Consider the following 12,840-nt stretch of genomic DNA (forward strand, 5'->3'; position numbering starts at 1 on the left):
TATATATATATATATATATATATATATATATATATATATAAAGAAAACGTGGAAATTTTCATCGATGTTCATATACATTTGCATGAAGTTGAAATAAATGCTACAAGCTTGTCTACATGTACATCTAGCAGATACCTAGAGTGTATCAACCAATGAAATCGCATATTTCCGAGACATATTCAACCAATCGAATACAAGCATTTCCTTGAGTGAGGACCTGTAATAACAGGAAAAGGATCGTGAAAACGTGGACCCTAAGCCGCTGACAGCAGGCAGACGAGGTAAAATAAAGCAGAAAGAATTGTCTGTGGCATGTAATTTGACGTCTGACTGGTTAATCTGTGTTTGATTCTCTGTGATCAACATTTTGTCACGGCCACTCCATGAAGCTGTCCGTTCTTCTCTTTGAACATCAGCTGTAGAGTTCAACTTCAACGCTGACAGCTGTTGAAGATGTGATAAAATAATGACCAAGAGACGACTTTTTGAGAGATCGGGGTCGTGATTAGTCTATCAAGACCAATGTCATCAGTAAAGTGATCTTAAGGTCTGAACTGATTTTGGCCATGTGATAGAATAGATTATACCAACGTGTTGGCATTAAATCATTAAGCTGATCACCACAATCATGAACAGGAAGGGCCGAATATCCTACGCCCATTATGGCTCCATGGTCGGCGTATAGCGTACCCACCATGGTACCATCGTGGCCGGAGAATCCGAGCATGATTTTACATCAACATAACTGCTAGATGTATATGTTCTTGGGACGAGTCAGCATGAAAACTCCACTACAATGTAACTATATATTTAGATGCCTGCAGATTATTTACTGCAGCTAATGATGACGTCACAACATCATTGGTCTATGTTCCCAGTCTATACAGGCATGTACGTTTAAAGTCTATGTTGTATTAATACAGTATATGCTTGGTGTATGCATGCACAATAGTCCCAATTAGTAGGCTACAAACAATGGTGCTACAAACTCACATATTGCATGAAATTGTCGAGTAGGAAGAAATACTCGTCAATGCATGGAGACAGGACGAATTTGTCGTAATTAAGTTTGTTACAAACACTGCATGAACACTGGCAAATTTTATTCAGGATGATATGCCTGTGATGGGCCCATCAAGACCATACAATGGTGTCACATTGACAGGAAGTTGTGGATCGGGGTCTGCACTTGATGGCTGGCCACAATGGGCATAGGATATTTGGCTAGAATTCCGCTGTACTGTACCTGTGTCTTTGGTGTAACCTACTTCTCAGATGTTCATTGTGGAAAGCACTCTTCAGTGAAACTTTACTAGTCCCGAGAAGAATTAATGATATATATAGACATACTGTATAAAAGATAATGTGACTCATTTGTGTGTGTCCAAAGGTTGAATATGCAACAAAAAGCTGTATCCTACGCTTTTTATATTGTGGTAAGATCTTCTATTGGCTGATCTGTGTAAAAAGTTTGGGATACTTATTTTTTTTAAGTAAGGCGCACTATAAACATGCCAGAGGGTATTGTGATTCTTTAACAACAAACCCTAATTCCTCAACATTTTTGCGTATAAAAAGATCAACTTTCAGTGCAATTTATGGAAACTTTTAATTTGACTTTAAAGACAGAGCTACATTGATTGGACTGGCCAGTTTCAGGGCTTCACAAAATGTACAACTATATCAGTCAGCCTCAGAATATGCTTGATTGAAGACCTTGCAAACGTGAAAATTTTGAAGAGTTAGAGCACCAGTACTATATGATCAGAATGTTTTTGAAATTGAGCATTCTTTAATAAAGCTTGTTTGACAGCCATGGTGTCACTTAAGCTCAGTATTTATTCATTCTTCCAGAAAAACATCCAAATGTCATCACAAAACAATATGGAGAATTTGCCGATTGATATTCATTACAACAAACTGCTAGGTAAGTATAACCCATTGGTGATACAACTACGTACATGTATAGAATGAAATTCCCAGTGTAATCCCTATGTGTATTAAATGCACATAAGGAAACCAATAAATTATAATAAATCTTCCAGTTCATCCATAAAACTGACACCCACCGAATGACTCCTTGTTATCATATGGCTGAAAAAATACAACACAAAAACCCAAGCACACATACATGTACATAAAACTGACAGCCGGTTTTAGAAAAACTGTGTAAGTATTGCATTAAAGTGAAAGAAAGCCAAAATATGAAGTAAGGTTCATCATGCAGACAAATGAAAGCTATGCGTAAAAATACTGAAATTTTATTTTTCTGATTTTCTTAAGAGTGGTGAAAGGCATTCAGATATTTGCAGACTATGGAGTGCTTTATGAGCCATACTGATGGTATCTAGGAACTGTGATGTCACATCATCTTTTTTTTCCCTGATATTCACCAGAAGGAAGGAATTTTTGTGAACATTATTTCAGTAATTTTTTACTTGTGGGTAAAAAGAGCTGTTCCAATGTTCAGTGTGGTGATTTGAGTTGGAAAAACTCCCTGTGACATCATATTTCCTAACTCGGATAGTACGGTCCATAAAGCCCACCTTAGAATTCAAATGTTAGAACGCCTTTAACTTATTTAACAAAAACATAAAAAAATTAATTGAAAATGAATTTATGCATAGTTTGAAGTGGCCTGTTTAGTGATGCCTAGTTCAATTCATAGAGGTCTTTTCCTTTAATAAATAATTATATTTGAAGGTAAGGTCTGTTGAGACAAAGTAATAGATCTTGTAAGTTGTAATGTGTTGGTTGAACCATACTTCATGAAGTTGAATGGACTGAATATTGCACATTTCTTTTTGGGCTAATTGTACAGACTGGTTGATCAGTAGACGACACTGCTCCCAGCAGTGGCAGTCAACAGCACTTACCATTCGAGAGAAGATCAACTTGGCTATACAAGACATGCCCCCGGTGGAAGAAATTACCAAACTGCTTCAGGGAACATGTAAGACATTGTTATTTTTCTTGTGGTTTTAGCTGTTAAAATGCTGGTTGGCGGTTGTTAGTGTGGTTTTACGGTTGCAAAGGTTGTTAGGATCTGTGGCCAGTTTCATGAAGCTAAGTAAACTCTCAACTACCAAGGCAACTTATGTTGTAGAGATATAAAGTGCACTTCGCTAAGGGCACCTTAACACTAAGTATGCTTCATGAAACTGGCCCCAGAACTTCATTACTGAATGCAGGAATAATTTCTTATAGATATGACAGAATTTGTGTATTATTATCTTTTCTCTTCATTCAAACGTTAATCTAAACATGTAAGGCAGTATTTCTATAATGTTTTACTCATATTAAAAGGTTGAGTGGTTTGTGATATTGTTTTCTTTATTCAGATATCAACTATTTTCACTGTAAGAAGATTGCAGATTTATTAAAGAGTACTGACTCAGGAGCTAAAAACATATTTGGACAGTATTCTTCACAGAAAATGAAGGTGAGGATTTTACAGTTATCTCTGTCTAAAATATTTCTGGACTTCCTTAATTGTTATCCAATAAGTGCATTTCAGTTCTCATTATTAGAGATACTTTTGTGACTTGAAACTGTTTTTTTATTGCTAAAATGTAGACCTGACTAAAATTCAAAGAAACAGAATGTTCATAGGTTTAAAGGTTGAAAAGTCATGGTTGAAAGAATTAATCATGATGTATCCCTGAATGCTAAATCCTGTAATAAATTGTGTGTTACCTTCCATAAGACATGAAACCTTAGTTTACAAGTTTACATGTTTATCTTTATGTTATGGTTACAAAACATTTGTCTGAGTTTTCCATAATAAAATATCGTATGATTTATTTCCAGGATTGGCAAGAAATTCTGAAGTTGTATGAAAAAGATGGTGTATATTTGGGTAAGTTTTGAATGCTGTTTGAAAACAGGTGCAACATTTGAAGAATAGATATGTGAAAGAAATGACCAATAATTGGATTTGGATGTGAATTGTTTTGGATTTGTATTTAGTTTTGTTAATTATCACCCCTGATATTTTCCTGATGGATTGATCAATGTTTTTTCTTCCAGCTGAGGCAGCCCAATTATTAACGCGGAATGTGAACTATGAAATTCCTGCCCTGAAGAAACAGATTGGGAAATGCCAGCAGATTCAGACAGTGAGTGTATAGACAGAATGTTTATCCTTCATAGGCCATTGCTGTGTTCAAAAGTGTGTTGTGAATTCAGTCAGGTACATGTATTAGTAATAAATTACCTCTGACTAAACTTTCATTTGCCACACATGGATTCTGTGTTGACAACAATTGGGTAAACTTTCGTAGACTTGCACTTCAGAGTATTAAATAGTAAAATAATGTTGTCAAATTTCAAAGTTTCCATAAGTCATCTGTAGAACTAATAAATATTTGTGTAACTTTCACAAGCTGTTATTTATTTCTGTCTTATCATATATACATGTTTACTTACTCTGTTGACCGTCTTACAGGAAGGTGAGAGAAAGGAGTCAGAATATATCAGCAATGCAGCTAAATTAAAGAAAGAGTACAATGACACCTGTAAACAGATGGGAATAGAGGTTTGTAGCAATGCCTAATTCAGCTGATAGCTTCATGTTATACCCTGATACCTGATTGGTTATACACAGTTATATTATACCCTGATACCTGATTGGTTATACACAGTTATATTATACCCTGATACCTGATTGGTTATACACAGTTATATTATACCCTGATACCTGATTGGTTATACACAGTTATATTATACCCTGATACCTGATTGGTTATACACAGTTATATTATACCCTGATACCTGCTTGGTTATACACAGTTATATTATACCCTGATACCTGCTTGGTTATACACAGTTATATTATACCCTGATACCTGATTGGTTATACACAGTTATATTATACCCTGATACCTGATTGGTTATACACAGTTATATGATACCCTGATACCTGATTGGTTATACACAGTTATATTATGCCCTGTCTTACATCTGTTTCCAGTAAACTGTTTTCCACCTAATCTTTTTTCAAGTGACATATGTTGCTTGACGGATTGATTCATTCAGTTTTTAGGGTCACTTAGGAGGTTTTCTTGTGAATTTCTCATCAGAAAGACTCAACTTCAATAGTATCATTTTAAGGCCTTACATGCTTCAGAAAGTTCCTTTTTTAACGTTGAAATTTTAGGTGAAATCAGTAGATTAGGTTTTATGATTTGATTTTGAGATTCTCACATCCTGTACTTTGTGAATATGTTAAAGAGTAAGTTTATTAAAACTTCCAGCAATTTATCGCTCACTCATTACTATTTTTCAGGGGAAGAAGATCAAATCAGAACTGGCGACTTTGGTTCGGGATATGCCTAGTGTGTTTGATAAACTAGCCAAAAAGTCAAAAGGACTAGAAGGAGCTGTACAATATTACTCAGCGTTTATGGATTTTATTATGAACAGGTGAGAGAAGGTTACATTGGTGGTAGCTATGTCTGGATATATACTCTAAATGACCTCAAAATTTGACCACAGAAGAGCAGTTTTGTAGGCAAATAAACAAATGAGGCATTGATTCTAATGCTGAAATTTACATTTTCACAGTAGGATATAATCCTACCTTCCAAACATCTATCTAAGCAACTCTCAGAATTTGGAAAAATGAGAAACTCATGGACGAAATTTTAGGTCATTTAGGGTAACTACAGAAGAATCAAATGCTGTACTATGCAAGATTCATCAGTGCCAGATATAGGAGCTGCTCTCCATATTGACTCGTCACTAATTACTTCTCAAGAAAGACCTACACCTAGCCATTTCATTACTCTTCTTTGAATTCTTTATTATTCTGAACTTAAGCCGAACTAGCATATAAACCGAAATTGTTAACAAAATGCTGTGCAAAAATTTTCTGATTGTGTAAATGTCATTATGAATTAATTGACTGAAAGGTTTTTTTTTGTAATGTGCAGAAGCCTATGTTTTACAGCTCTGTGTTCTGCTGTGTAAACATTGCTTTTAACCAGAAATACATAAATGAGTTTACTGTGTAAAATAAAACACCAGGAGTAAGTGTAAGGGAACTACAGTAAATGGCCTTATTAAATATTTTCATGCACTTTATTATCAACTAGTTGACATGGAAAAATCATGTGCAATTTTTTTTATGTAATTCAACAGTTTGTTGATTAGTAGGTGTAAAATTCGAGAACATTCTATGTGATTTGCTGGAGTTCAAGTGAAGTCTTTAGGAGGTTTGAGGAATGAAAGCGTGTGAACTGGCCTCTGATTTCAGGTCAGATTTAGGTGCCTCAGCCGTTCCAATGTTGAGATATGTCCAGCAGAAAGGCAGTACAACAACATATGAGTGGCAGACAGGGCATAAACCCAGCCAGGTGATAGAGTCAGCCATTAACATAGACACTGCTGACGAGGTGGACAAAACTGCAGATACTGGAGACGTAAGCCCAAGATTCATTTATACATATAGCATATATTCCCAAAGGGGTATATGCACTCTAGTTAACTGCATAAGGTCATGTGTACATGTGTAAAAGTGGAGAATATAAAGCCGCTAGACTTTGAACTTAACAGATCAGTTTTGATTTATGTCTTTATTTATATATTTACTGAACTGATTTTGTACACCATACTCAAGGCTGCCAGAATTATGGTTGGAGGAGACGTGAGACCATCAGCAGGTTGCTCGCAGATTTTTTTTTTTGCAGACTGGAGAGAAATCCAACCAGTTTTTGATTTGTTTTTACCTTTACCACTTGTGAAAGAATAGATAGTTCATGAGTTTAAGTCCTGCTCATGCTGGCTTCCTCTCCGGCAGTACGTGGGAAAGTCTGGCAGCAACCAGCTGATGGGCTCTGCTCCCACCATAATGCTAGCCGCTGCCGTATAACTAAAATATTCTTGAATATGGCGTAAACACCATAAACACCATTGAAATAAATAAATAAATTCAGTAGATCAATGCTACATGTACATGTATATTCTGGCACGTACAATGGTTTGGCAGATTGACTGGGGAGACATAGGCACTGGAGAGGAGGTGGATTATGCGGCTGACATTGACTTTGATATATCAGAAGTTTCTGTGGAAGGCGTGGGCATTGAGACGGTTGATGGTGGAGAAGAGGTGAGTGTCAATTTGATTAGAATATATATGAAAGTCATATATTTACATGAAGATATTATTCCAAAACTTTGTTTTGATGACTTTTTATGATATAAGGAGGTGCTGAGTGCTCATTGTGACTAGTTACCTGTGTGTGGTTTATATGTTTTGATGTCTCCTCTGAGCCTAGAAATGTGAAGTGGAAACTGTAAGGTACTAAGTGTTGATGAGCTGCGGTGGCATAGGTGATAGAGCGTCTGCCTTGTAAACGGTATGTCCAGGGTTCCATTCCCAATTGAGACATACCTTAAACATAAACATTGTTATCTTGGTACTACTTTGCTTGGTGCTCAGTGTAAGAGTAATAGGCCACACGATAGTTGTCCCAGTGCCAGTATACTGTCACTGTGTGGGCATTGTTTCTGGTGTCTTCAGCATGGCGTTCCAGTGAGACAGCACCATAAATATGTCGGTGTTCGGACTGGCGTGCAACACAGGAACAGTGTCATGATGACACCAAAATAGTGTTGATATTGATGTTAAACACCAAACAAACAAACAATACTGTGAGTGTTAACGTTCCATTCCTCATATTACAGGTAGGAACTGGTGGGAACATAGACTGGGGAACAGGTGAAGTGACCAAATCTGACCAATCAAGCTCCAAAGGTGAGTTTGTGACCTTAAAGGGGGACGCTGCCGAAAGAAATTCAGAATTTTTGAATAGGTCCATCTAAATACAAAGATGAGTTGCATTTGACTCCTGGCTAAACCTCCTGGGCTTATATTTTCAAAACAATGTCTGTTAAGACAAATGTAAGAAAAAATCCGTCACTGGTATAAGCTGTCCGCCCGACAAGATAACATACAAATCAGGTAGCGCAAAGATTCTCGCAATTCAACGTTTGCTCGTGGATTGCACATGTAAACAATATGACAGATTGAAAGCGTATTGTAGGTCTAGTAAACCAAATACGATCTTCCTTTCTATGGATAATTTATAATGAAGTATTTGTAATTCCCAATGATCTGTACGGCAGAACTGAAGTTACATGGTAGGCCGCATAGTTACAAGAAAATAATACTAGTCTGACATTTTTAGTTCGCTGAACATCTCCCGTCATGTAGATAACAAGGGTAGGTAAGCCAGTCAAAAAAGTCTTCGGCCATGTTTCTAAATATAGTGACTGGAGCGATTGGATGGTCAAAGGGAAACACCAGATAAAACTGAACTTTCCATCATCCACTCACACATGTCAGTAGATTTATCTGAAGCCTTAACTTCATGCCTCTTTGATGATGGGTTATTAAAATGCCGTTATTCACGTCCCAAACTGTAAAACTTATCAGTGTGTTTTGATCTCACCTATCCTCCGATTTGCCTTGTCAGGCCATGGTTAGCAAACTTTCTAACCCATTTTTTTAGTAACTGTTTTCAGAAATCTTGTCTAGCCTAAAATAAAAATTATGTGAGAAATTACAACTAATGTTCTTTCAAATTTTAATAATATTGGGCCATAGAGAAATGCAGCAAAGAATTTGTATGAAATTAGGCAGTTTCCTGATGTGACATTGTACAAGAACAATGCTGTACGCTGTAATGTCTTCTTAGTATGTAATGGGGATAAATTGATGATTACCCTAATTTCTCAACCTTTTCGCATATGAAAGAGCAACTTTCAGTGAAATCTGTGCACATTTTTAATTTGATTTTGGAAACAAAACAACATTGATTGGATTGGCCAGTTTCAGGGCTTCACAAAAAGTATAATTTTTCAGTCAGCTCAAAATAATGCCTTCAGAATATGCTTGAAAAAAGACCTTACAAACATGCGAAAAGATTGAAGAATTACAGCTCTACTTATTAGCTTTACGTATGTGGAAAGGGCAGACAATTCAGTATGTTTTAGTTTGTTTTGCAGAAGGTGTGGCTCAGGGAGAGAATGCATTATCGCTGTTAGACAATCCTAAAACCAGGAACCTCTTTGTGGATGATTTATCAGAGGTACACTTAGTCTGGTTCACTGTTACACTGTTTCCAACTAGAACATGCAAAAAGTGCATTTTCACAATTCTTGGTTATGCTGGCTAAGGTCATATAAGTGAAATATTCTCGAGTACAGTGTAAAACAGTGCAATAAATCAATAAATATAATTCTTGGAGTCAAAGAAAACTGAATATATATGAGATCATAAGATTTTTTTTGGTTCTTTTTTTTTTTTTTGTTTTTTAATTTCCAAAAAGTGTCACCATAGTATATTAATAATTCAATTGTAAGGTGAGGTGGCTGTTAAGGACTATGTTCACTATGTTGTGATGAAATTATGCTCACATTTTGTTGTCACATACACTGTATAAACATAAATTTATGTGTAATATGTATGAGTTTATGTGAAAGTATTTCACATAAAATTGTATGTTTAACAATGCAAAAAGTGTAAGAACCAGACTTTTAAAATAGTATCTAGACTGGCAACATCAGTTTTAATTGCTCTATTGGGGCAGAATAAACCTTTTTTGTATGTCGGAGAAACGTATGAAAATAAAAACTTGAAAGTTGTGTGATTTGTGGAAATTGTAGATTTATTACTGAGATAATATATGTAGTTGGAAACACATTTAGATGATTGGAAAGCCTAGAAAAAGAGGTGATCAGACAAAATAAAATGATGGATTTTCAGTTTTATTCTTATTCCAGTTTAGGATTTTTTAAAGTTGGCTCACTCATCAAACACACTAAAGTAAACTTGATGTCGCCTAATGATTATTGGTGAAATTTTGCCCATCCATCTGATGTAGACATTATCATCCTTGTTTCTCTGTCGTCAGCTGGAGTGTTTCCTGGCACAGCGTCTGGTGGAACTAGGAGGGGAAGGGGATGTACTGTCTGGCAGTCACAGCCAGTCTGCTCCTGCCAGTATCCAGGTAGATGTCACTAAGGTTACAGAGATGCTGGAGGCTGTCAGGGCCATTACCACAGAGCTGACGTCAGTACAGATGCACCATCTCATGCTCATCCGCAACTCCCCAAGGTTGGTATAGCTTGATTTATTATGGATCAGTCATATTGAACAGGAACTCAGTGACCTATGAGGGCTTTCCTTGGACACAGTCTGATTCCCTCCATTCATAAGCCACCGGCCCGGATAGCACAGTTGGTAGAGCGTCCGCTTTGGGACCGGTAGATCCAGGATCAGTCCTTGATCAAGTCACACCTAAGACTTTAAAAGAGGAAGTTGTAACTTCCTCGCTTGGCGTTCAGCATGAAGAGGATAGTGCAACGACTGGTTGACCCGTATCAGTGTAATGGCTCGGGCGGGGTGGCTTACTTGCCTTCGGTAAGCCGTCTCAGTGAAGCAGCACTAAATAAAAGAGCGGTGGAAATCCGTCCTGCAACAAGGAGGCACATTACACGTACATGCACCCTAATGATTCCTTCATCGTCATATGACTGAAAAATTGTTGAGTACAACGTTAAACCCCAAGCACTCACTCACTCACTCCATTCATAAGCCTGGCTCATGAAATGCAAAATGTTCAGTTCGATGTAAATCATGATTCAAGTATCTTTTTGAGGCCATCTTGAGGCCATCCTTAAGTAAAATCTTTATTTAGGCATTAACCAGCTGTGTCAGAATAAGTATAATGTTGGTCAATAACTTTGAGAAAGAGGGGTTTTTTTTTATTCTGGATAATGAAAAAGATTAGGATATTAAAGGAAATATTATTCCCTTTTTATGTGCGAAATTATTGATAAAACTTGGCAATGTTGATTTACGTTTTTATTCTGACCTGAAAAATCCCATTCAGAGGAGAAGTTCAGACTGTTTGAGACTAATTTGTTCCGTTAAAGTTATAATATTTTCAGGTGTAACTTTTTGTGCTGAAGATGTTTATTAACATTAGATTACTCCATACATTCAGTGAGGTGAGTTGTATGTTTTCGTTGTTTAGGTATGTTGACAGACTAACAGACACATTAAAACAGAAACTCCAGCTGGCAGACAAGATGGTTTTTTACCAGAAACAGTCGGTGGCAAAGCGCAACCAAGCCTTGGAGGAACAACGCGATTTGGAACCCAAGCTGGATGTCATTATCCAACGCACCAAGGAATTACAAAAACAAGTACGTTTTAATGATCTAAGTATATATAGGTCACACAGGGTAAAATGGAAATCAATACATTGTTTGCTGTATGGAAGCATGAGTGGAATAAAAAAGTTGTTTTATGAAATGATAAGGAAAGTTAAGAATATCTTAGTAAGCTGCCTTTGTTGGCATTGGTTATTACTGTTGGCATTGGTTATTACTGTTGGCATTGGTTGTTAGTGTTGGCATTGGTTATTACTGTTGGCATTGGTTATTACTATTGGCATTAGGCAAGACCAATTTTATTTTGTCCCCAAATCCCAAATGCAACAAAAATAAATATGAAATCCACCTTTTTATTTTGTTCGTTCTTGATACTTGATATATCATCTTTCAGTTTTCAGAGCTTTCCATTTATGTGAATGTGCCTTCAACGGCAAAATTCGCTGGCACAGTCCATATTTAACATCTGATTGGACTTCCACAACCATACAAGTTTTACTCTTGGTATAATGACCATAAAATTAGAAGCTCTCATTTTTTATATTTATTTAATTTTTTATGTTTATGTATGACTCATAAATCTTTCACTTGGATAATGGGTGTTGATTTTATGGGTGAAGGAAACCAGAGAATGGAAAGTAAACGAATGACCATAGACAGGTGCCTGACAAAACACTTAACTCAAAGCCACAGTGACAGCAGGAATGGGGTGCCAGGGGCCAGTTCATGGTTTGATATATTTTATAATTGATTGACGTTATACTTTGTACTCAAGCATATTGTTCAAGTTTGTAATTTACATACATATGTAATAACTTTTCTGTATTTTGTGTTTTATATCATTGCAGATGCAGAAAGAGATTTCCAAAAAATACAAGGACAGGCCTGTCAATATCATGGGGGAAATCAACACTATCTGATTATATCATTATCCATTTTATGGCTGTAAATTATTCACAATCTACAGTGTACATATAACATAAACCATAATATTAAAGGTTTTATGTATATTTGGCTGTGTTGGATGTCTTTTTTTTGTTCCCAAGATGAACATTTTATTTAGGGTTTTTTACATGACGATCAGCTTGGAAAAGGTGTTGCATGTGCTGGTATGGTGTCAGTGTACTCTGATTTGTTTGGGTGTCACATCATATTGTTTGAGTGTCATAACATTGTGAAAAGTCTCTGGGTATGATTCATTTACTGTCAGTGTTTATACACAATGTCAGCTCATATACTGCATGTCTGTGATTTCTGTTTTTCACGGGCATATGTATGAGGAAGATTATACATGAATACTAATGAATGCTGCATCCAGTCATATATTAGGCTGTCTGTCATGACCAACATGCACGAAACGGCGGGCAAACTTAAGTCGTAGGACCGTCACTTTGCACAGTTTGCGGCTCTTGATTCAGTTGAAAACTAGGCTCTGTTAATTAATATTAATAATTTTGTGATCTCTACTTTATGACATGTCAAAATGCCCATGGCCTGTCAGTATCACTGTCAGTGTCCATGGTATCTGCGTCGTCTTTGCTAAATAAAAAAAAAACTGTCACTGATATGATAGGACACACATCACATTTCAAGGGCTGAAATATGTTTGCTATACGTTTAACTCCAATCTAATGACTAAGTCAGTAAAGAAAGTAAAAA

General features: G+C 36.4%; 1 protein-coding gene across 3 annotated transcripts; it reads left to right on the forward strand.

The window, feature by feature from the left end:
- The first annotated feature begins 219 nt into the window (after positions 1–219).
- Positions 220–12,166, forward strand: LOC135481791 (CDK5 regulatory subunit-associated protein 3-like). Of its 3 annotated transcripts, none has more exons than XM_064761503.1 (15): positions 220–281; positions 1,855–1,927; positions 2,822–2,953; positions 3,342–3,442; positions 3,811–3,859; positions 4,030–4,118; positions 4,448–4,537; positions 5,288–5,424; positions 6,257–6,422; positions 6,989–7,108; positions 7,687–7,756; positions 9,010–9,092; positions 9,918–10,120; positions 11,043–11,214; positions 12,030–12,166. In XM_064761503.1, exons 2-15 carry the CDS (start codon positions 1,867–1,869, stop codon positions 12,099–12,101), a joined length of 1,545 nt encoding a protein of 514 aa, XP_064617573.1. In that variant the 5' UTR covers positions 220–281; positions 1,855–1,866; the 3' UTR covers positions 12,102–12,166. The 3 variants fall into 3 exon arrangements, with proteins under 3 accessions (XP_064617573.1, XP_064617574.1, XP_064617572.1); XM_064761504.1 differs by lacking the exon at positions 220–281 and adding an exon at positions 300–547; XM_064761502.1 differs by lacking the exon at positions 220–281 and adding an exon at positions 1,345–1,436.
- Positions 12,167–12,840: the final 674 nt, after the last annotated feature.

This window comes from Liolophura sinensis, chromosome 1 (genome assembly GCF_032854445.1).
Source record: "Liolophura sinensis isolate JHLJ2023 chromosome 1, CUHK_Ljap_v2, whole genome shotgun sequence".
Lineage (NCBI taxonomy): Eukaryota > Metazoa > Mollusca > Polyplacophora > Chitonida > Chitonidae > Liolophura > Liolophura sinensis.

Bases quoted from the DNA above. Each gene is read 5' to 3' on its own strand.
- LOC135481791 (XM_064761502.1), top strand. From the start codon at position 1,398: ATGCAACAAAAAGCTGTATCCTACGCTTTTTATATTGTG. The intron at 7,109-7,686 runs GTGAGTGTCAAT...CTCATATTACAG, and splicing joins CGGTTGATGGTGGAGAAGAG to GTAGGAACTGGTGGGAACAT. The intron at 11,215-12,029 runs GTACGTTTTAAT...ATATCATTGCAG, and splicing joins CCAAGGAATTACAAAAACAA to ATGCAGAAAGAGATTTCCAA.